The sequence below is a fragment of the Condylostylus longicornis genome, unplaced genomic scaffold, assembly GCF_029603195.1.
Source record: "Condylostylus longicornis isolate FDR11 unplaced genomic scaffold, ASM2960319v2 ptg000017l, whole genome shotgun sequence".
Taxonomy (NCBI): domain Eukaryota; kingdom Metazoa; phylum Arthropoda; class Insecta; order Diptera; family Dolichopodidae; genus Condylostylus; species Condylostylus longicornis.
The window spans coordinates 4073885-4097333 of record NW_026577986.1 but is presented as its reverse complement, the minus strand read 5'-3'; the positions used below and the strand labels follow the sequence as shown (position 1 = coordinate 4097333).

Genomic DNA, 23449 nt, shown 5'->3' with positions numbered 1-23449 from the left:
TAGTTTATAGCTTATATATAATTACCAGATTTATTTAATATGGCACTCACAATCAGTAGAAGAAGAAGAAGAGTAGAAAACAGAATAATAGTTAAAAATTTCGCCAATTAAATAATAAATTAATTGTGATAAAAAATTTCACATTCAACAGTAAAACTACTACTTTAAAAATTAAACGACAACACTAAATTTGTTTTGTATTAACAATGTACTAAGCATATACATATGTATTTGTGTATGTATGTATATTGCTTTTATTATAGGCAACAAAAAATGAGAACGACAACTCAACATAATCAGTTTCAGTTCTATTTTAGACTTTGAATTGATAAATACGCTAATCGTTTTCGCTACATTAAGAGAGAAACCTAAAACAAAAAAAAAAATACAAAAATAGTAACAAAATTTGAAATTAAAAACAAAAAATAAAGTTGTTCAGTGAAAATTTTTTATTTATAAATTTTTTTTTTGTTTGATTATTTAAAATTTTAAGCATTTTTTTCGGGTATCGTTCCCATTTTCGATATTTTAGTTTTGCTTTTTGTTAATAAAAAAATTAAAGAAATATAAGCATTTTTTTTTCATGTTATTTACATGTTATTTAAATAAAAAAATTATTTATACATTATGTAGCATATTTTATGTACAAATGTATCTAGTTTGTTATACATAAATATAACAGTGAATTGTGTAAATAATATTGTTATTATTTTGTCAGTCAGCTGAAATACAGCAATAATAGAATTTATGCATATGTAGTTGTTCACAGATTTATCAATGAAGAAAAAATTTTTATTTTTTTTTTCTTTAATAAAATAAATCCGGATAAAATTATTATATTTTATATTTTATTAATATTGCTTAAAGAAATAATAATTTAAAGATTATTTTGCAATTTTGTTGTTATCAAAAAATAATAAAAGCAAACAGAATAATAATAATAATAAAAATAATTGTGACATAAAAGTAAAATACGCGAAATAAGTAGGTACCTATATACAATAAAATATTTCTATATAGTATATAATAAATACCGTTATACAATAATAGTAGTTTCTTATATTATTAATAAAAATCTGGTTAAAAATAAAGTAAAATAAAATAAAATTAAATTTTATAATCATAAGCAAAATCTTATCAATTGCACATACAACTGTATATGCATAGATATAAATGAGAATATATTTATGTATAAATGTTATACTTATATAGAATAATATACATATTATAATAAATGTTTTTTGAAAGATTTTACAGGAGCGATAAGAGAAAAATAATACTTACTTAATGATAAAAATAAATCTGATCGGCCGGTTTAAAAAATTTCCTCAAATAATACAAAAAAAAAAAAAACGCCTATAGTTATGCCATGATTTTTTTTTTATGTTTAAAAATTATATTTATTTCTTTTTTACTTTTAGAATACCATAAAAGCATTTCAATTACCGAAAAAAAAATATTTTAAAGAAATAAAATAATAATAAGTTGAATTCCAAATTGAAAAAAAAAAATATTTAAATTTGCAAAATTGTAATAAGTAATCGAATTCGAAAATCGAATTATTGTTATTTTTAATAATATAAAAACAATAAAAAGTGAAATAAATCAGAATAAAATTGATCATACATATATACAATATATGTATGTAATAATTAATTAAATATTTCTTAATTAAATTAAAATTAATAAAGTATATGAAATAAAAATAATTATGAATTAGAAATGTACAACAATCAACAATTAAAAATGGGTTAGCAAAAAAATATTATTACTTAATATACAATTACAGATTAAGAATATTAAACTAAATATTTTATATAAATATAAGTAATTATTTAATTTAAATTTACTTATTTACACATTTCTCTTGTGACTTGAATATTTTTTTAAAATAAATATTTAATAATAAAATCATCATACAAACATTATTTAATTATTTCATTATTTCATAGTTTAGATTTCATGTATTTACATTTCTATTATTATTTAATAATTTATAAATCAAATTTTTATATTAATTGAATTCCTAGACGTAGATGTACCGAGATTATGTTGTCAACTAGCCTGAACGCATGAATAAATTTATATATTAATGGGAGGTGTGAATTAAAAACAAACTTAGAAAAATATGTTATCAGTATAGTTGGTTAATATTAATTGGTTATGTAGCAAATTGTCCATACTTCTATTATGTAATTGTCATTTATTTAGATTTCATGAATATATTCATTATACTAAATTTAATTATTTAGTAATCTTTTCTCCTTGAAAGATAATAGTTTTTAAACAGTTTTAAAAAATTTTATTCTATACAATGAAATTTTCAATTTTTTTAATTTAATTACAATTTTATTTTCACATATTCTTAAGTAACTTGACATACTAGTTCGGTAGTTGATTTAATATAAAAAATAATTTTAATTTCATATTACAACGTTTCATATTACAACAATTAAATTTGTGTTGTCGTGCAGACAATAAAATTGCAATAAGAAAGCCTATATGCAAGATAAGCAAAAAATTAGAGTTTATATCACCGTATGAATTGATGATAATATTTACATTTAAAAAAAATATTCGTAATTTAATTTTATGAACACTTTTAATCAAAAATGATTTTTTGTTTTCCATTATTCTTTTTGTTAAAATTTATAATATATTGCATATCATTAGGAGTAGAATGGTTTGTGATTAAAAAAATATTCTATTATTTTGTTCCTTTTAATTTTAAGGAAGTTATTAATTACCGAAAACTGAAATTTTAAAAATGCAATAATTGGAAAGAGCGAAATCATTATTAAAATTTTAGATTTTGCTAATGGTAATAATAGCGGTAAATTCAGACATATATTAATAATGATGATTTTATCATAATGGCAAAGCTTTCTTTCGAGGTTTACGGCATTCAAAAAATATATAACGTATTTTAAATAAAATTGAAGTTTATCTTAAATGGTGTAAAAGTTTTACAAAGGGATTCACTAACAGACTAATATATGAACGGAATGCTGTTCACCATAAGAGCGTAAAAGTGATTATTCATCTATATACGAGCACTTGTATGTCAAGTATTATACGCTACTTTTTACATACGTTTTACGGTTTAAGTAGGCTCCTAAATAACTTTATCAATACAATATTTTATTTCAATCAATATAAGCACGGAAGTACCTACTTAAATATATTATTAAGTTTATAATTTGAAAAATCCTTGTTCATGTTCCAGCATGCGTGAATGAAAGTAAAGTTTCCATGTTTTACATATTTCGTGTTATTATCAGGAACTTGTAAAACTTTGAGTAACCATCATAAAAAATCTAAAATAAATAACAATGTAAAAAGTATTTCAATAATGCGATTATAATTGCAATGCAAAAAACAAATAATTGGAAAAAAAGATTAAATCGATATTTAGAGTGGCCTAGTAACATAATGTACTAAGTGAATTTTTATAAATTTTGCGTGAATTAAAAATATTTTTTTTGGTATAATTATTTTTTGCTTAAAATGCCTGTGCAATTGCATTTTAAAAATGTATTATATTTTAATATAACTATATAAAAATCATAGTTTGTTATAAATGTAATAGAGTCATGGAATTTTGTCACAACATGATTGTAAGCCAAAACTGACTATTGTTTTTAACTATAGCAAGTTTTTGTTCTGCTTGCTGTGGACTTAGTCGATTTTATCAGATATGTGCCAATATCATAAGTTGCACTTATTTGCAGTGCCTGACATAATCAATTATTTATGACATACTTGCATATCTATTCATTGAGCAAAAAGTTATTAAATTGTGTAACAAGTACTATAGTATAAATATCCACTATCGTTATGAACATGTGCAATATTACAAAGTAGGTTAAATATGATTTAAAATTTCTAGTTATTATAGTAAATGCTAAAAACTAAAGACATTGTTATAAAGTAAGTCTAGAAGAGTTAACTTGTACTAGATTTTCTTATTTTGTTATCACACTCAGTATAACTGCTAAAATTTAATTATTTCCGCAAGCATTCAAATTATATGTGCAAATTAAAGTTTTACCAAACACCTTACACTTATACTTAATTGCTAAATATTGACCTGTAAAGTGTTACCAAATTAATAATAAAACACATCAATAATTTTAATTAAGTACTTAATTTTTAATGATACATCAAGATTTAAGCCGGTACTTTAAAAAAAAAAATATGCGTAAAAAGCGTTCAATTTAAATTTTCATTTTTTTAAATATTTGAGGAAGTTTTTTATTTTATGTGCGTTTTACAATTTTTTATTTTAAATTTTATTCAATGCCAAAATTCCATACAAGTATAGGTACACAATAAGTATGTAAAATATGTGTACTATTTGAAACTTTTGTTTTAAGTATTTATTTACGTAAACCTACTTTTGTTTGTACATATATACTTGTTTCTTATATCATAACATGAGTAGTGCAGTATTTTAGAATCATAATTTTCAATTTATTACACAATATGTTGCTACTTAAGTATGTTATTTTTTTTTAAATAATAGTTAATGCATGGTGGAACGAATTAAATGTTACTTTGAAATTGTATGCCCATTAGATTTTGTCAATTGGAAAAAAACAATTTTCGCAATAAGATGCAACTACAATATTCAGCGAAACTAGTTGGTTGTATTACAGTTGTAAAAATATAGAATCGATTTAACACATTGACGCATTTTCATTCTGCTTTGTTAAATATTAACCACATGCAACATAATTATTTACCAATATTAAAAACATAAAATTCAAGCAAGATCTCTGTATTTTATTTTGACATTTTGCATATCGAGATTTGTGCATTTCCTAGTATATAAAATTATTTATTTACTGAACCTTTAGATTTTCAGAAAGAAATCTTGATTATTAGAAAATTCATAATATTATTTCTATACAAAATCTACTTTCTTTTTTTTTCATTGATTTAAGCAAAATTTCACAATGTGCTTATGTAATTCGAATTTGGAATCGAAAGTAATACATTAATTTAGCATCTACCAGTACCCCTTATCTACCTACATGCATACATACAAACATATAATGATTTTTACATAAATGAAAGTAATAAAATTTGTGAGTGGCATATTATCAATTTAAATTTTGATTGATTTTAATTTATTCAATGTCTTAATTTTAAATTATTTTAATTATTATGATACTACTTTATTTTTATAAAATATTTTGTTATATTTGACAAGAATAAAATATTGAATACAATACTAATTAGTTTGACTTTAAAAGAGATTGAAATATATAGAAGAAAATATTTTATAAATGGAAGCCTATTTTTTAATGCAAATTCAATAAAAATAATTAAATTTGAATTTTATATTTTCATTTGTAAATATTCTAACTTAGGAAGTACATAACCTAAATTACTTCAAGTACGTATTTAAAGTTCCTACTAATAGCGAATAAGTATTTCAAATTTAAAAATTAATTTTCAGTGTTACGCTGAAATTAGTATTGTCTTGACTAATAAAAGCTTTTTACCTCATCTTTTTCCTACACAGGTGTCTCATTTTCATATTCTTGAATTATTTCAAATTTAAAATTGATTAATGTAATGTTATTAATCATTATATGTATATAGTTGTTACTGATAAGTTATTACAGATGATAACGATAAAAGTTGGCAGCTAGATGATTTATGTTACGTGTTTAATGGTCAAATGCGGTTTTACTTATTCTACTCTGAATAACATTAATTATTAAGCTAGTATTTCAATTTAACAAATTGCGAGTGATCTTATTCACATTTTGGAATTCTATTACAATTAAAATCGCTATTATAAAAACCACTGTTATAAACTTTAGCCGAAAAATATGAAAAAGTCACAAAAAAAAATATTTAAATTTTAATGCTAAAGCCAGTGGGATATGAAAAGAAGGAAAGAGATTTGTCAGTAAAAATTTTTTTTAGCACAAAAACAAAGAAAAATGTGTTTGAGATTATCTATTATTGCGGTCTCTAGGGTTGACGTCCTCTCGTTAACAATGGATTTTTTTTTATATTTTTTTGTTTCTAACCTACTTTCATTTTAAATTTGAATTTTGATTGAAGGATGTTTGCTTTTGTATAAAATTTCTAATATTTTTTTTTATTATTTTTATGTTCTTTTTGCTTTATTTTTAATTATTTTCACTTTTTTACAATATTTTTTTTTTTTCGCCTTCAAATACTTCGTGTAATACATTCATGTATGTACATACATTTTTTCGCTTGGCATTGTGAAAATTTCAATTTAATTAATTCAAAATCCACCAAACTGTTCATCTTTTTGTATTGTTTTTCTTTGTATGTATGTAACGGGTATTTTAACATCAAGGTTTCTGTTTTTTTTTTTATTTGCCCTCGGAGTACTAAGGAAAGTTATTGCAATATACGTATACTTAATTAGGTAGTTGTATAACAATTTTTGTCAGATAATAAACAATTTTATCACAAATTTTTGTCAAGGGATGTGCTTTGTATTTATATTTAGATTGAACAGCATTTATTGTACGTCCTTGTATTTCATATATCTTGGAAGTCGTATACTAGCCCAGTAAGAACTAACTTACAAAGTGGTTGCAACCCGCGTTCGTTATAAAAATAATACTATAAATAACATTTTAGTGCACACGTTAAAATATATTATATACGTTTCCTTTCGCCGTAATACTTATTTTTCGTAATACTTAATGTTCTACAAAAGGGCTAAAATAGCCAAAATTTTAAACTACCTTAAAAATTTTGCTTTATACTTCAATCGTAAAATTTTAATTTTTATTGCAAAACATTTTAATTTTTTTCATTTCTTACATGATTATTATGCAATTCATCATTCGATATTTAAATATCTTTTTAAAAGTTTCATATAGTTTGTATTCATTTATGAAATTTGTTGCTACAGAATAATTTGACAGTACTATTAAATTTCTCATGTTAAATTTTTAATCCCTTATAAGCAATACGAGTATTAAATTTTTTATTATTGTTTGTTTTCGCTATATTGTACAAAAAACCTTAATGAATAACGGAAATTCTTTAATTAGTACTGTAATTATCATTAAAAGCGATAAAAGCTTGTACTTAATTTATTTTAATCAATGGAATTTTTATTACAAATGAATAAAATTTTCTCACCGCATGCACTTAAAAAAAGACAAAAACATTTGAAAGTATTTTCTATTAAAAAAATGCTCTGTATACGTTTATGTATAACAGTTAATAATAAGCCATATAATGGGCTATTACTATAACACTAAATTTTCCTTTAACACTAATTTTTTTAAAAGGAATTGAGTATCACGATTATGAGATCATTTGGTAACAACAAGTTCCTGAAATCTTATAGGATAAATTCTAAATAATTTTGTAAATTCTCATTAAGTACGAGTATAATATTTCAGATTTAACTACGAACCTTTCAATTACACTAAACCATGTGAAGAAATTAGCAGAATATATTTAAGTACACACATTTATTCCGGTAAATATTTTATTATTTTAATATGAAAAATAAGACGCTAAATCCCTAAAAAGATTAAAATATATTTAATCTTTTAGGTTATTTTTTGCTCATACAAATCATATGCTAATATAGCACAGCAGTCTGGAATATATTTATATAATCCAAAGTTGAAATAGAACGCAACAATGTAATCAAATGCTGTGAATGTTCAATCATATGGTGTGAACTGTTTAAGTCAATTTTTTTAAGTTTAATAGTTGGAAATATTGGCATTGTTCGAAAATAATTTTAAATTTATAAGTGTTTTATAATTCAAACAATAAGTATTTTCATAGAGTACATAAAATATTTAATTATGAAATTTATATTACACTCCGTATATATTGTTGATTATAATTAACACCGTAATTATAAACGTAAATTATTTAAAATAAAATGAATGCAGCAATTTCATTAAAGTACAAATTAATTTGGAAATTATATATAAGTTTAAAGTTCCTTATGCAATACAATCTCTTCTCACTGTGTTCATTTAATTTTTAATATTTAATCAACATTATTCTCAAGTTCCATTTACGTAACACACTAAAACTTTTATTAAATGACATTTTGTCTTGAAATTTAAAATGTTATCGTTTAAAATTTATTTCAAAAAATATTTAGAATTTTTTTTTTTTCATTTTAGTTTTTTTATCTTTTTGTTTTGGTATCCTGTGCAAATTTTGAATTTTTCCTTTGAATATTTTAAATGCAAAATAATTTCAATTTAATATTCAATACAAGTTTATTCGAACATGTTGTATAACAAACCGTATACCAAAAGGATAAAACAGAAAATAGAATGAAGATACCACACTTTTTCTTAAATAATTTTCTTAAGATGAAAACGACCATGATTTTCATTTTCAAGGATTCTAATGCATATTACATACATACATAATGATGTGCATTATAATATTTTACTTACTATTAAAATATTAAATAATAAATTTTTAATAATAATTGTGTATACGTACATATACATTGAAAGAAACTAGCAATTTCAAGGTTTTACTCGTAAACAAAAATTTTCTTTGCAAATATTTTTTCGCAATTCTTATTAAAAATCATTTTTATCTGCATTTTATGTGCATAAAGGATTTTAAATTGAAGTTGTTTAAGTAGAAATTTGTTATCAGAATCGATTATTATTTTATTTGTATTGAACATTATTTTGTTTGTTTAGAACATGTTGTATGAATGTATGAATAGAAAAGTATGAATACGGCAATTTGTTGTTTGATTTTTTATTTTCATAACTAAGTACTTAAATTTTGTTTTCATGAACATAACGAAAATATTCAATTTGGATTTTATCTTGATTACTAAAAAATCAATTGATTAGCATGGATTATCTATAACACGAAGATTATTTTATTGTTATGCCATTAACTTTCTTTAAGATTTACAAAATTTTTTAGCAAAGATTGCTAATGCATAAACTACAGAAAATATAGTTTTACCATGCTTAATCTACTCTTCGGCAAGTCTCTATACATAGTTTGTTTTCTGGAATGATAATTCTATTTTCTAGTTCTTTTATATGAACTTTATATTTTTAAAACACATATTGAATAGCTTAAGTAGATTTTAAGATATTTTAATGAAATGGTGAAAAATTTTTATAAAACAATATTTTCTTTAAATCAGCTTGTTTAAAAACGCAAAGTATAGCCTTAATTGTTTAAAGCTTATTATATATTCAGAATCGCATCAAAATTAACTAGCGAATTCTCGTGAAAAGAAAATTTTTTTTTGACAATTTTTTTGTTCAGGTTAACAATGAACCAATTTCGTGTCAGAATCGAGTTAAAAATTACCTTTGCAAGTTTTGTATAAATTGCTTTCTATTAGCTTAGAAATCAAAAAATGTACGAACTTTTTACTTGATACTCTGAACAGCTCCTCAACTTTCAGTTAAATTTTCAGTCAACGCATTTTTAATACCTTCCTATTGATGAGATAAGCGGACCGATTATTAAATGTATTTTTTTATTTCATACTGACTAAGAATATGTCTATATATATGTCTCAGATTCTTTTTTATTAAGTTTTCCAGATTGTTTGGTTGCTACAACTAGAAAGATGAATATAATATACACAATTTTCGAACATATGTATAGTGATTCATGCAGAATAATGTTATTATACGTTGATCTGTTGTAACCCATTCTCGACGTGGTCAGGGTAGCACCTAAAGTTAAAGTAGTTTTTAAAATGAATTAATTAAAAATATATTTAAAATATGCTCTTACATTAATTTATCACTTTTAGCGTTCTTAACACTTAATTGTAAGTTTTGAATATCTCTTGTATCCCTGTATATTTCTACCCCCAATAGAATTGCTTGTTATACACATACGAGTACATGTGATTTTATAAATACTTACTTCAAGAAATTATATAGTTATAAGTACAAAAATAGTAATATACATGTACGTACGTATATCTCACGTATTCCGAATAATGTTTACACTAGATTAATAGAAAGCACAAAATGCAAGTTCTGAATAAATGCATATACTTATTTACACAATATAAATTATAATTAAATGACTTAATTCTCACTAATTTATAATCGTTATTATATTCAATAGTACTTATAATTGCTGCATATAATATTTAAGTGAGAAGAGATAAGAGTGTAGAAAATAACAAAAATAATATTTTTTATTTATGTTATTTTTACTTTATAAGTATAAATGTAAATTTTGCTGATAATTTTTATCTGTTAAAAAACACCTTTAATTTAGAACCCGTAAATAATAATAATAACAATAAGTATACGGGGAAGATCTTAAATTTGAAATTCACAAAATAAAATCAATTTATTTCTATTCGCGAATTTAGTTTTTAAGTGAAGCTTCCGGTTAAAATGAAAATATGGTCGTATATTTTAATAAAATATTAAAATAATTTCTAAAATAAATTCCCCAGACATTGTTCTATTTTTCATTCAAAAATTTATTGTGCAAGCATATTGACTAATTCCGACGAAATTTTTTTTTTTGTGTTTTTAAATTGTTGTTGAAAAACAAATATTTTATTTATTAATTTATTTATATTGTTATAATTTATTAGTTGACACTAAATATAGCTTTAAAGTAATAATACCCTATCACCTCAAGCGATGCATTTAACAGAACTTAACGGAATATGGGTGATACATTGTATTAAATTATGTGAGAAATAAAAATATTTCATAGATCCTATAATAAATTTTCGTGTCTAATTAGTATTTTAGTATGATTGCAAATAAAATTTAGTTTTTAGAATACATAGTTAGGCTATATACACTAGAATCATTATATCACTTAATAATATTCAATCACATTATGCGGTAGTTATTTAAAAGCGGTTTCTGCATGTTTAAGGACAGTAAATTTAATATTTTTTAAATATTAAAGAACATGGGTACCCCCACCAATAACTCTCACATAATATATTAATAAAAGCCTATAATAAAATACTTTTTAAAATTTTAATAATATTATTCAAGATATGAAAACTAATAAAAATCGTACAAAAATTAATTTATATAAGTATACGTAGGTATTTATATGGCTAAAATTTCCAAAAATTTAATTTAAATTTCATTTTATTTTAATTTCAATGACCTTCAAAAATCGTGTCTGGTTTTGATAACAATAAATAGAAAAAAGTATTGCGATAAGAACTTATAAAATAAAAAAATAAAAAACAAATAAATTTTAAGTTGATCTCGTGAGCTTGGAGATATTTAAAACTGTTTCAGAGAAAGTGAACTAGAACTAGACTAAAAATGTAGGCCACAACTAGGCAGCGTTTACATATACAACATTTTTAAAGGAATTTATTTGATATGGTAAAAATTTTTATATTGATACCACATTAAATTTTCTTAAGATTTTATAAATGTCAATATTTTATTTTGATGCCTTTCAAAACGTCATTTAAGTGTAATGTGTCAACATTTTTGTAATATATCAGCGTTTAATATTGAAAATATTTAACATTAATAATTGATTTTATAGTTTCGTGGAGTTTGAAAATTATTTCGTCATTTATTAAAGTTCATATTTCATTATCATGGCCAATTGTTCATTGCTTTGTAGTTTAATGGAGACCACAGTTAAGATTAAATATGAAAATATCAAATTTAGCTTATACTTACATGCACATTTTTATACCAGTACTAACGTATGTTAAATTTGATAGTTGAAATTCTTTGACTAGTGGTGGAAGCTGCTATACAATCTTTACAAAACTAATAAAATCTTTAAGATATTATTAGTTTAAGTGATAACTGTCATAAAATAGCACTATACATATAAAAAAAACTAGGTTGTATGAGAAAGTGCGGCAGTTACACAACGCACATGTCATTCGTACGGGTATCGCAAAGATGACACACTCAACTGCCCCTGTTCTCGTTAATTTTTTTTTGTTAGTAATATCCCTAATATTATTTTAGGATTATATGTACAAATTTCAATGTTTTTGCATTATAAATGGAGACCTTATTTCAATATACAATATCAATAGACAATTCTCAAATTACTTACTAACAGTTTAAGAATCTAGAAATTCAAGTAATTTAAAATATTTTTGCAAAAATAAACTGTTATACATAATATATGTATAGTAAAATAAATGAAAAAATAAAAGGATGGAGGGATAAGTGATAAGGTTAAATAAAGTATAATATAATTAAATTTCTCTATACAAACAAATACATTTATAATTTTCTCTCATACTTGACGCTACAAGTGATAAATTTAATCAAATATAAATATAATAAATTTAATTTGTTTTTTGCAAAAATTTATTATTTTGCGGAAAATGAAATTTTTATTTAACATTTTTGTTTTATAAATATGAAAGTAATTGTATAATAAGAAATAAATTTATATATAAAAATATATGTAATTATAAATTTAATAAGTAGATGTTTTTATTTCCTGATGTTCTTTATTTCAGTTTGTTGTGTGTACATTCGGAAAAAAATAAATTAAAGTCAAATATTATCGACCGAAATTTTATAAAAATAAATTTTATTTTTTATAATTTTTTTTTTTTCTGAATTTTCGGGGGATTACTATAATGATGATATTCTCACCGAAAAACAAATCATTGGCCTTTAAAATATTGATATTAAATTTTGCATATATATTTAACCATATAAATGTTTTGAAATGATTGAAGCATAATGCGCCACAATATGTTTTAAGAAGGAGTTTTTGACATATGACAATTGACACTATGAAATGAATATAGATAAGGTACAAAAAATTATGTGTTCATCAAATATTATACAAGGTCGATTTTAGTAACAAATTTTGAATATTACAATTAATGTCTAACAAAATCAACTTCTTAATTACTTAAATAAGTCTGTTTTATTTAGCGTTATTAGTTAATTATAAAAATTAAATTCCAACAATGTAATTTTTTTTTCCTTCTTCACTCCTATAAGGAGTATAGGGCTAGTGCATGATATCTATCATGCCCTAGTTTCTATAGTCATAGGGAGTTAGCTAGGTAGGTGACTAGCCTACCGTACCAACAATGTAATAGTTCAGATTAAAACAAACTCAATAAACGCTTAGAAAAAAGATCTATTAAAACATTTTGATATTTTAAGTAATTTCTATATAACGCATTACTTAATAAGTCCGTAGGATGACATATAGATGGCAATAAAAATACCGAATCCTTATGGTTTTTAGAAAGTACCAACCTCCAAATGATATCTGTTAAAGTTTGATGTCATTCGGACCATTACTTAGCAAGTTATTTATAAATTAAAAATTCCAAGGTTAATCTAATTTATTCTCCGTCTACATATAAATATTAGCTAAGATTTCGAAATTCCATCGAAACAAGATAAACAGTGGCTCAATGCATTTCAAATGTCCATGTCTCAAAATCGTTCCAGCGGGAAAAAGTGGGTTAAAATATTCAATTAAAAATCGCATCAATGCAGACTAGACCGTACGAATGTAGACGTATAGAAATTGATGATGAAGTTGAATTGTTTGATGATGAAGTGTGTTTTTGTTTTAAAAATTAAAATTGAAGAAGTTGCTTTTTTAACTTGAATAGACCACTCTTTTACACGTAACAAGTAAATTTATAAAATAATTGATGTCCTTGAATTATCCTTTAAAAATAATGTAATTTTAATTTTATATTGTATACATATATAAATTCATTATTGATTAATGTTCGGTATAATTGCATGAATTAGTAACGATTCACATGCAAACTTTTGTGACGTAAAAATTGTTCTTTAAATAAAATATAAAAAAATTATTTTACAAGTTATTTTCATGCTTATTTATTTTTATTATTTAATTATAATCACATATATGTGCATAAAATATATTCTAGTTTAGAAATTCATTCATTCCCCATATGATTGTGTTTTAAGGCTATTGATAACTCTCATTAAGGATGTACATAAAATATTATGTACATGTATTTAAATATCTCTCTTATATAAAATAGATAAGAAACACAGGAATTCATTCATAAAAATGAATGGTGAAAATTTTTTTTTTGTATAAAAACTATTACGTATTATAAGCATGTGTACATATTGAAAAAAAAAATGATTTTTATTGTTATATTTGAACGTGGGCTACTTGTGTCACACATTGTACCACGTATAAAATATTTTCTTGTGATATGACAACCGCATAATGATTCAGTTTGTGGTATTAAAAATGTGTAGGTTTTATTGAAAGTGATTTTTTAATATACAAATTGAATTGAAAATATATCAGACCGGATATATGGAAAAATGCAAATATCAATACATAAACTACACATGTGTGTGTGTAATTTTCAACGATATATTAAAAAGGATCTCTTTAAATTTAATAACCACAAGTTGTTTAAAAGAACAATTTAAAAATTTTATTTTACGGATTTTTAAATTATAAGAATGCTCTTTGACAAAGTATACATTTTGTTGTCAAGGTTTTTAATATTAAATATAAAGTTTTTAAATAAAAATAATTAAATTATTTGGAAAAAATTTTTGTATAAGGAAATCTGCATGTTAAAATTTTCAAAAATTTTTTTATATGAATATTTTCGATTTAAATTTTATATATGTAAGCATGTTGTTTTTTCCTGCATTTTCTTTGTTTTATTGTATTTAATTATTGAATTTTTTTTGTTATTGTTAAGATAGAAATAATAATTTTTTTTCTTCTTTATTTTATATTTTCTAGGTATCGTAGTTTAGAATGATACCAAGTTTTCACGAATTAATGAGGTGTTCCTCGAGCGTATTAAAAAATGCCCCTCCTGGAAACGAAAATATTCAGGATGATAACACCGCTACGTGTTCAGGTAAGATTTTATTTACTGTATTATAATTGTAAAATAATTTAAATTTTTAAAAGAATTCCTTATTCTTTTATGTAAAGAAAAAAATAAGCGTTGTTTTTTTTAATTAATTTCTAAGAATATCGAAAAACTATCCTATACTGCAATACTCGTAATCCGATTCAATTGAATTTCTCGAGGATTTTTTGAAGGATTTTCATTATATATATGCCCGAACCAAAAGCAAGATTTTATTTTAGAGGATATTATAATTATTAGAACTATAAGAACTGTAGTTACTGCAGTTCAGTGAAATCAAATCCATTAAACGGATCAAATATTTTGTTCACATTTAATTTTTAATTTAGAACAAAGGCGGTTCTATTGATTAAATGTACGTATTGTAAAAAAACCTATTGTATGTATTTGAAAGTAACTTTCCGTTTCCTCATAAGTGTAATGAAGTGATCGGTGACTCTAAAAATAAAATTTTCTGCGAATCTGTAAATATCATTTTGCTCAGCCGTTATTCAGTATTCTTATATGTAAACGTTGAACGTTATTCTTAACTATCTTAATCAATTCTTAACTATCAAAATCTTTGAGTCATACTTGAAGCTTTAATACTAAATTCTGATTTTTTAAATCTAAAAGAAATCTAAAATCTTGAAGCTTTAACACTAAAATCTGATTTTTTAAATGTAAAAAAAAACTAAAATATGCAATATGAAAAGAAACTCAAAGAATGCGTAAAAGTGTAAAAGCTTTTTGCTTATTGTTGAAAAAATTCATAATACAAAATTGAAAAAATTTCTTTGAAGTATTGTTGAAATGTTTTCGCCTAAATATATGCAATTTTTTATTCATTAAATTAAATCATTACGTTTATTGAAAATCGTATAAGACTTGCAATAAAATTTGAAATACAAAATTGTAATTTTAAAATTCTTTAAAATATTACGAAAACCATTTATTTTTACTCTTTTATAGGGCATGTAATGCACTTTAAATTTAAAAATTACTCGAAAAACCTTTAATACAAAAATATGTATTTGCTGTTCCAATTTTATATGAGTACGAAATTTCTTAAAGCATTTCTATTTCATTTCACTGTTTCCTCTTTAATTTTAAAATATTTAAATAATTTTAGCAATTCTTGAGTAAAAATTGTGAGCTGCACATCCTGTACATACACACACTTATTACGTACATACATATATGTGAGTACTCATATATGTATGTATATGTTGTGTACGTAGGCACAATTTCTTAAATTTATTCCATCTTTAATGTATTGCAAAATTTAAATTAATGTTATTTTCCAATATAATCATTATGTCGCAAAACAAAAAAAAAAAAATTTTAAATTAAAAAATATGGAATAAATTTATAAAATTTTGATTTCCATGATTTCACAGCACAAATTTAATAAATTGAAAATTGGAGCACATTCTAATTTAAGTGTGCTATGAAAACTAAGTGCAAAATGCTATTATTGTATTTTAAAATAAAACAAAATTATTTAAAAAGAAATCGTTTTACCATAAATTATTAAAATGAAATGCAGAGAATTAAATGAATTGCATAAAATTGAGTAAAATATAATTTATATTTGTATATGTACATACATAATATATGTATGTTCTTGATTGAAACGTATCAAAAAATGAGTAATCATGTAGGAAAATTAATTTATATGATGGAAAAATGTTATGAATATATGAATTGGTACATTATTGTATTAAATAGAGGTTGATCAAAGATAGAAAGGTGTTAATTGATTTTAATTTTGAATATTTTTTATTATTCCACTTAAAGTTTAATTTTGATTATATGCAATACAACACCATTTCGTTGAAACATCACGTCTATAAATGAATTCAAAATTCTTTTTGAATTTTATTTATAAAATATTTGAAACCTTAATTTGTTACCCCTTTACTCTTCAATGTGTTTAAGAAATTCCATTCGTAAACAGTATAACTTAGCATGTTTACAAAACGAATGGTAAAAGAAGTAATGACTCCTATCGAGTAATTAGAATTATTGTCGCTATTACAATTAGAAACTGAAGCATTCAACCGCAAATATTTTAGGGTTTTTTATACTTTGATTGATCAACTTTCATCTTTTATGATTTTCCTATTTATTAAAATTTAAAAAAACAAAATAACTAAAATAAATATTTTTTTTTTGGTTTTGTATTACAGGTAGGGGCGATTGTTTGAATGGTACATGCTTATGTGAAATACGTTATAGCGGTGATGAATGCACTGGTTTTAATTTACCCTATCATGCTGGCATATCGTCAGTATTTTATTTTGTTGCTTTAATATCATTAATACAACTTTTAATATGCATTGTTGCTGAATATCAACGTTTAAAACAACCATCAATATTAAGAGCATGTCGTATAACAACACAAAAACTTTTATATTTTGTTATATTTATAGCAGCATTAGTACGTGGAGCTTACTTTACAACACCTGTAAGAAAATTTTTTTTAATAATTTTTATTTTTAAATTTAAAAATTTATAACCAAAAAAAAAATTTTTTTTTTTTATTGTATATAGGAAGCATTACAACCAGGATGGGCAGTTACATTAATGTCTGCTTATTATCCTTTATTAATGACTTGTTCGTCATTAGTTGTATGTTTATGGGCAGAGGTAAGTTTAATACAAAATTATTTTATTTTAAATTTTATAGTTTAAAAAATTTGATAATCGATTTAAAAATTTTTTATAATACGAGTATATGAATTCATATTAATAGGCATTTTAGTTTTCAAAACATGAACAACACATATCATACATTCGATGTTATAGTTTGAATGTGATTGTAATACAAACCTGAAGTCATGTAATTTGTAGTAATGCAATGTCGCTCAGGACCTTTAAACCAATTTTTATTTACTTTGACTATTTAAAATTACATAATATGAGACGTTTAATTTTTTCAAAATTAAGTTGCAAATCAAAGTTTATCATATTGTTCTCACAAAACGAACATGTTATTTTACTTTCATGATAATTAATTTTTCATTCAATTTATACACATAAATTGAAAATTTATTCATAACAAAATAAAATAATTGTATTTTATAATAAACGTACTTACATATTATACACATTAACGTATAAGACATAATATGAATGAACTTTATAAACACGTCATGAATATAATGGGCGTTTTTAACAGTCTTAATGACATATATAATGCATTTTTATATTGAATTTTAAATAATAGACTTGCTATAATTTTAATTTAATATTTGAAATATATTATTAATGTTATTAATTTCACAGTTATTTTTCATTAACTTCAATTTAACAATAAATTTTAATAGTTAATTTCATATCTGAACTACGTATTTAAGTTATTGCTATATATATGTACATATATATAATGGTTAAAACAGATGTCAATTTTCCAATTTTAATATTACAAGCAATAATATAATGAATACTTTAGTACATATTTAATTTATTTAACTAAAATTTCAACAATATTTGAATAGTTTCAATTACTTAAATTATTTATAATACCATCAGTTTCGTGTTAATGCTAAGCTCTCTAAGTCTTTGTAAATGAAATTACAAGCAAATTACTTAATAAATGATTAAATACAAAATTATATTTAATTTTTTTTTTTGATGTAGACAACTCAAATATTTATGAAATATTTATTTATGCATGACTATATTCAAGTTTTCTTTCAACTAGGACGAAATTACTAGTTCTTATTGATAATTGTATCATACCTTTATTATTTTTATATAATATGATTATTTTTCAAATTAAAAGTTAAACGAACTCATTAAATTAAATCAAATAAATTTGTTTCAATATTTGTAAAGTTTATTGACACATTTACATCATTGATCAATCAAGGATTTTGAATATCACAATTAACTTAATAATTTATTATTGGAGAAATGAAAAATTTAATTTGAATATTTCATAAATAATGTTATTAAAATTTGATCAGTCGCATTACAGCAATTGCATTTGTTAATAACGCCACTTACGTGTATGAAAGTTTTGCGATAAAATTAAATTTTGTGCTGAAAATGATTTACAAAATAATTATATGTTCCTTTCATATTTATTCTATTATAAGTTTTAAACTATTCCTGAATTCCAAGACATTACTTTTGGTAGTTAATACATTTTTATAATAAAACTTTTTGTTAAATTGCTTTGTTCCTTTAAATATTCGTATTACTTAAACAATCGTAAAATAACTAAGATTTTTTTTCAAATTATATTTGTTTTCTCTTTTTGAAAGCCAAAATTCAATTTTAAAAAGTATTTACCAATTAAAAAATTTCAAATCACTTCAAAATCTTTGTTTACTTTTAAATTAAAATTAAATTGAATTCTTTTAAAAATTAAGATGCTTTTACATAACTTCCTTTGAAAATTGAATTTTGAGTTGAATGGAACAGAATTTATCTATATTCAATGATTTCAATGAGAATTTGTTCTCAATTCAGTGAGTTTTATAAGTTAATATAAAAATTATTTCTTTAAATAAAATTTTTAATACAAGAATGAAAATAATTTTAAAAAAATATTTGTTTTATATTCAATACCGTTGAAAAATTTTGAATGGTAGTTGTCCATTTTATTAAAACAAACTGCTGTTGGAGATCGCGGTAGTATAATGAAAATTTTTGTTAGTTTGTTATTTTTTTTAATTTAGACATTTTGTGTCACTTAAGCTAAGATTTTAATCGCATTTATTTATGGGATCTTGAGTTTAATTTAAAGGATCTTCATTTTAGTCAAAATTATATAAATTTTTACATTTAAAATTCTCCATTCATAAATACATTTTCCTAAAGACTTGTCAAATTATTGAGTTAAATTTTCAATGTTTTAAACCTATACGTAAAAGCAATGTGGTTTAGTAATATTAAAAATTTATTTAAATAACGCTTAATTTCTCCAATATTTAATTACCAAAAGTTTTAAGTTTCCCAAAATTGAATTATTCATACATTTGTTTTAATTGATCACTTACAGTCATAAGAAGAGTAAATAAAACTGTACAGATTCACATCCACACACTTATATACATATACATATGTATACATAAATTCAATTATTATTTTGTTTATTAATAATAATAATATTGACATGTGATCAGATTAATGTAATCGCCTACATTAATTCTCATTATTTTTCTTCACTTCTACATTTTATGTATAGTATATCCATGAAATGAATATAGAATCACAGCAAAGAACCAATACTATTGAAAAAACAGTATGGTATACATATATAGTAATTATATAATTATAATTTTAAGTTACCAATCTCACGCTGTTAATAGTAAAAGCAAACTGTTTTAAATGTGCTATGAATATTGATGAGTAATAAGTAGAAAAAATAAAATCTGGTGAATATAGATAATATTAAAAGAATTATAGTACGTTTCTTCCTACTTTTTTGGATTTCCATTCTAAATTTTAGATTAAATATTGGTAACTCAAAATTTTTTACTTATAGAAATTGTAATTGATATTTGAAGATTGTTGCGGTTTAATTTACTCATTTTAATTAAGGTGATATTTAATATGAGATCCCATATTACCGGTAGAAAATTTTAGTATTGTTTGATTTAAGAAAAGCAAAATGAGATCTTTAAGTGCATTGACTTTTAATTAATTATTAAAATATTTAATGTTGTAATCGTAATTATAGTAGAAAATAAGTTATATTCGTGTTAATGAAAATTTGTTTACAAGAAGTTTCAAAACTAAGTGACTTAAATAGCAACAGGAGCTATTACTACGTAATTTGATTTTAATTTGGAAAAACGGTAAGGTAGCACCAATCAATTTGTATGTTACTACATTTCCATTTCTGCAAATACGGGAATCGTTTTACGAAAGCAGAATTACATAGTAAAGCTTCACGGTTTAAATTTCATGCTATTTCTATAAAAGTGATTTCTAGAAGAATTTGCAATTATTTAGGAAATAAAATAAATTTAAATGACATGAAATTTTAGAAGATTTCAATGTTTTTTTGAAAGATCCTTAATTTAATATTAATCTGTGATAAAATTCGAAAATTTAATCGAGTTATAGTGTACACACACGAACATTAAAAGAATAATTTTTAAAAGAATGACCAATCACTTTTTTTCATTTAAAAGGTTTAATCAATATTCAAGTCAGGTTAAAATTATAAATCTTATTAAATTGAAATTGATTTAAATAAATTTTGTGACTTTTTAAGAATTATCTTTAAATTTAATACATTGTATCTAATACGCATTTTAATTTGAATTATATAAGACGAATGGAAATATGTGATTTAATAAAATTTTCTAATGATGTAAAATCAAAATTTTTGACGTATTTACTTGCGTCAATTATTCTTATATAACAAGAGTAAATTAATATTTAAAACACCTTCAATGGTTATAAAATTTTGATTATTATCAAAATATATACATGTGATGATAACAACAATTCATGTATAACGCTATAATTTAAATCATACTTCTATTTAAAAATATATTTGGGAGAAATTATAATTTTTCTGAGAATAACAATATTATTCTCAATAATTAGTAAAGAAATTATTAAATTGAAATCTTAATAATGAATTTGGCATTGTCAATAACAATAGTAATTAACATCCAATTATTTTATTCAATTCATTGGTATTTAAACATAATATTATATTATATTATGTCCGGTACTAGAAACAGAAATTTATTAAACAAGTATCGTTGATTTTCTTATTGCATACGTAATCTGGTTATTAAATCCGATTAATAAATTGCTATATATATTCAGTTTAAGAATAAATTTTTGATTACGTAGAACTTAGAAATCATATTACTAAATTGGAGAACAATTAAAAATTTGCAATTGTCATTATTAAAAGTTGTGTCATTGGGTAAATTAACTGGTCCACGCCTCAAACTAATATCAAACAATGAAATCGTAATAATAGATATGAAAAAATTTTATTAAATTTACACACATTTGTTTTCATAATACCCATTCATTTCATAATACCCCTTTACGTATGCAATGCGTTCAATATGTAATATATGTAGATTTTAAAGTTTTTTTTATTACAAAATTTTAACAAATTCTAATCAATTCAAACATATACAAAAATTTCATTAAAAAATATTCTATTCAAATTACATTTCTCTATATTATTCAATTTTAAAATGTTGGCTAAGTTCAGGGTAAAAGTGACAATACTAGAAAATATTAGATAATAATGACAAATTAAAATTTTAAAATACACACACACACATATACCCCAGAACAGTTATACCATATTTTATTTATTTACCCCCTTATATATATAAGATTAACATTTATTGCTATTAATTATGTATATCTCTATATATAAGATTATTAACTTATATTATTATTATTATTATTACCATAAAATAACCCAACAAATAATTAATGATTATTGAAAAAAAAAAAATAATAATTAAATTAGTAAATGAGTGTTTATAAAAGAAAAAAAATTTAATTATTATTTGTACACTTTAATAATATATGTATTTATTTAAAATTATAAAATATTATTACACCTTATTAAAATCAGTGTCGGAGTAAACATTTAAATTAAATTTTCGATTCCATTATCGATTCAAACCATCGATTATTTCCTTTTTATGAAAGATTTTGATTTCCTTTAAATACGAGTAGTATTCCAATTGCAGTAGAAGCTATTAAAAAAAATCACTTCTATAATTGTTTAATAACAACAACTTGTACAACTTATGGACTAGTACGAATTAAATCAGTCATTTTAATTATTATAAATAATAATTATGAAATATTCAAAATAAAAATTCTAATGCAGTGCGATATCTATTCGTGGTATTGCTTAAGGGAAAATCCAGCTTTCATTGACCTCGCAATATGCAATATTGTAGAACTATGATACTTAAAAATAGTTTTTGTTTTTGTAGATTTTTGCATTTTTTATTAATTTTTTTTTTCGATTAACATACTGTTTTAGACACATACAGTATGTTATAAATTAAGATCATCATCCTGTTCTGTCTCATTAGATGGCGTAGTATACTTCTTCTACTTAGGAGAGCAGTTTTTTTTTTACCAATTTATAAGTTATTCATTGATTAAACTCAAAGAAAAGCATCACAGTCCTCTTCTAATCCAACTAAACTCTGTTACAGGAGTCGTCTTTTTAGAAAATCATCTAATTGTTCTAAGTAGTTTGGTACTCAAAGTATATGGTATTTATTTTCATTCATTTTTATAATTTTTTTCATTACATAATAAATTTCGCTCACATTAATACATATTATTAGTTGTAACAAAGAAAGAACTGAACTACTCCGGTTACAAATAGTTACGGTACTGAAATACTGCATACTGCGTAAGCATTCTGCGTTAAAGTTGCGTTACAATCATATGCTGCGTTACAGTTACCAAACGAAATCTGAATGATTTCGGGATGATTGTGCATTCAATGTGCCCAAAATATCGTTTTAACTGAAAATGCGGAAATGTGCCTTATAAAATATCAGGATGGTACACTCAATGTATCTAGAATAAAGCATATAATATATATCTGGACTTAAAATGAACAAAGACTAC

The 23449-nt window shown here is 22.7% G+C and overlaps 1 protein-coding gene across 3 annotated transcripts in view; it reads left to right on the top strand.

Annotated features, from left to right (window-relative positions):
• Positions 1–23449, top strand: part of LOC129606162 (uncharacterized) — an 82227-nt gene that overhangs the window by 46624 nt on the left and 12154 nt on the right. For 2 of the 3 annotated variants that reach the window (XM_055516299.1, XM_055516301.1), the window contains 3 exons: positions 14734–14854; positions 17041–17318; positions 17405–17500. In XM_055516299.1, coding sequence (XP_055372274.1) covers positions 14749–14854; positions 17041–17318; positions 17405–17500 — 480 coding nt within the window. In that variant the 5' untranslated portion in view covers positions 14734–14748. Of the gene's footprint in view, positions 1–1528; positions 1751–14733; positions 14855–17040; positions 17319–17404; positions 17501–23449 lie in introns of those variants that run through there. The other variant, XM_055516300.1, reaches the window with a different exon arrangement.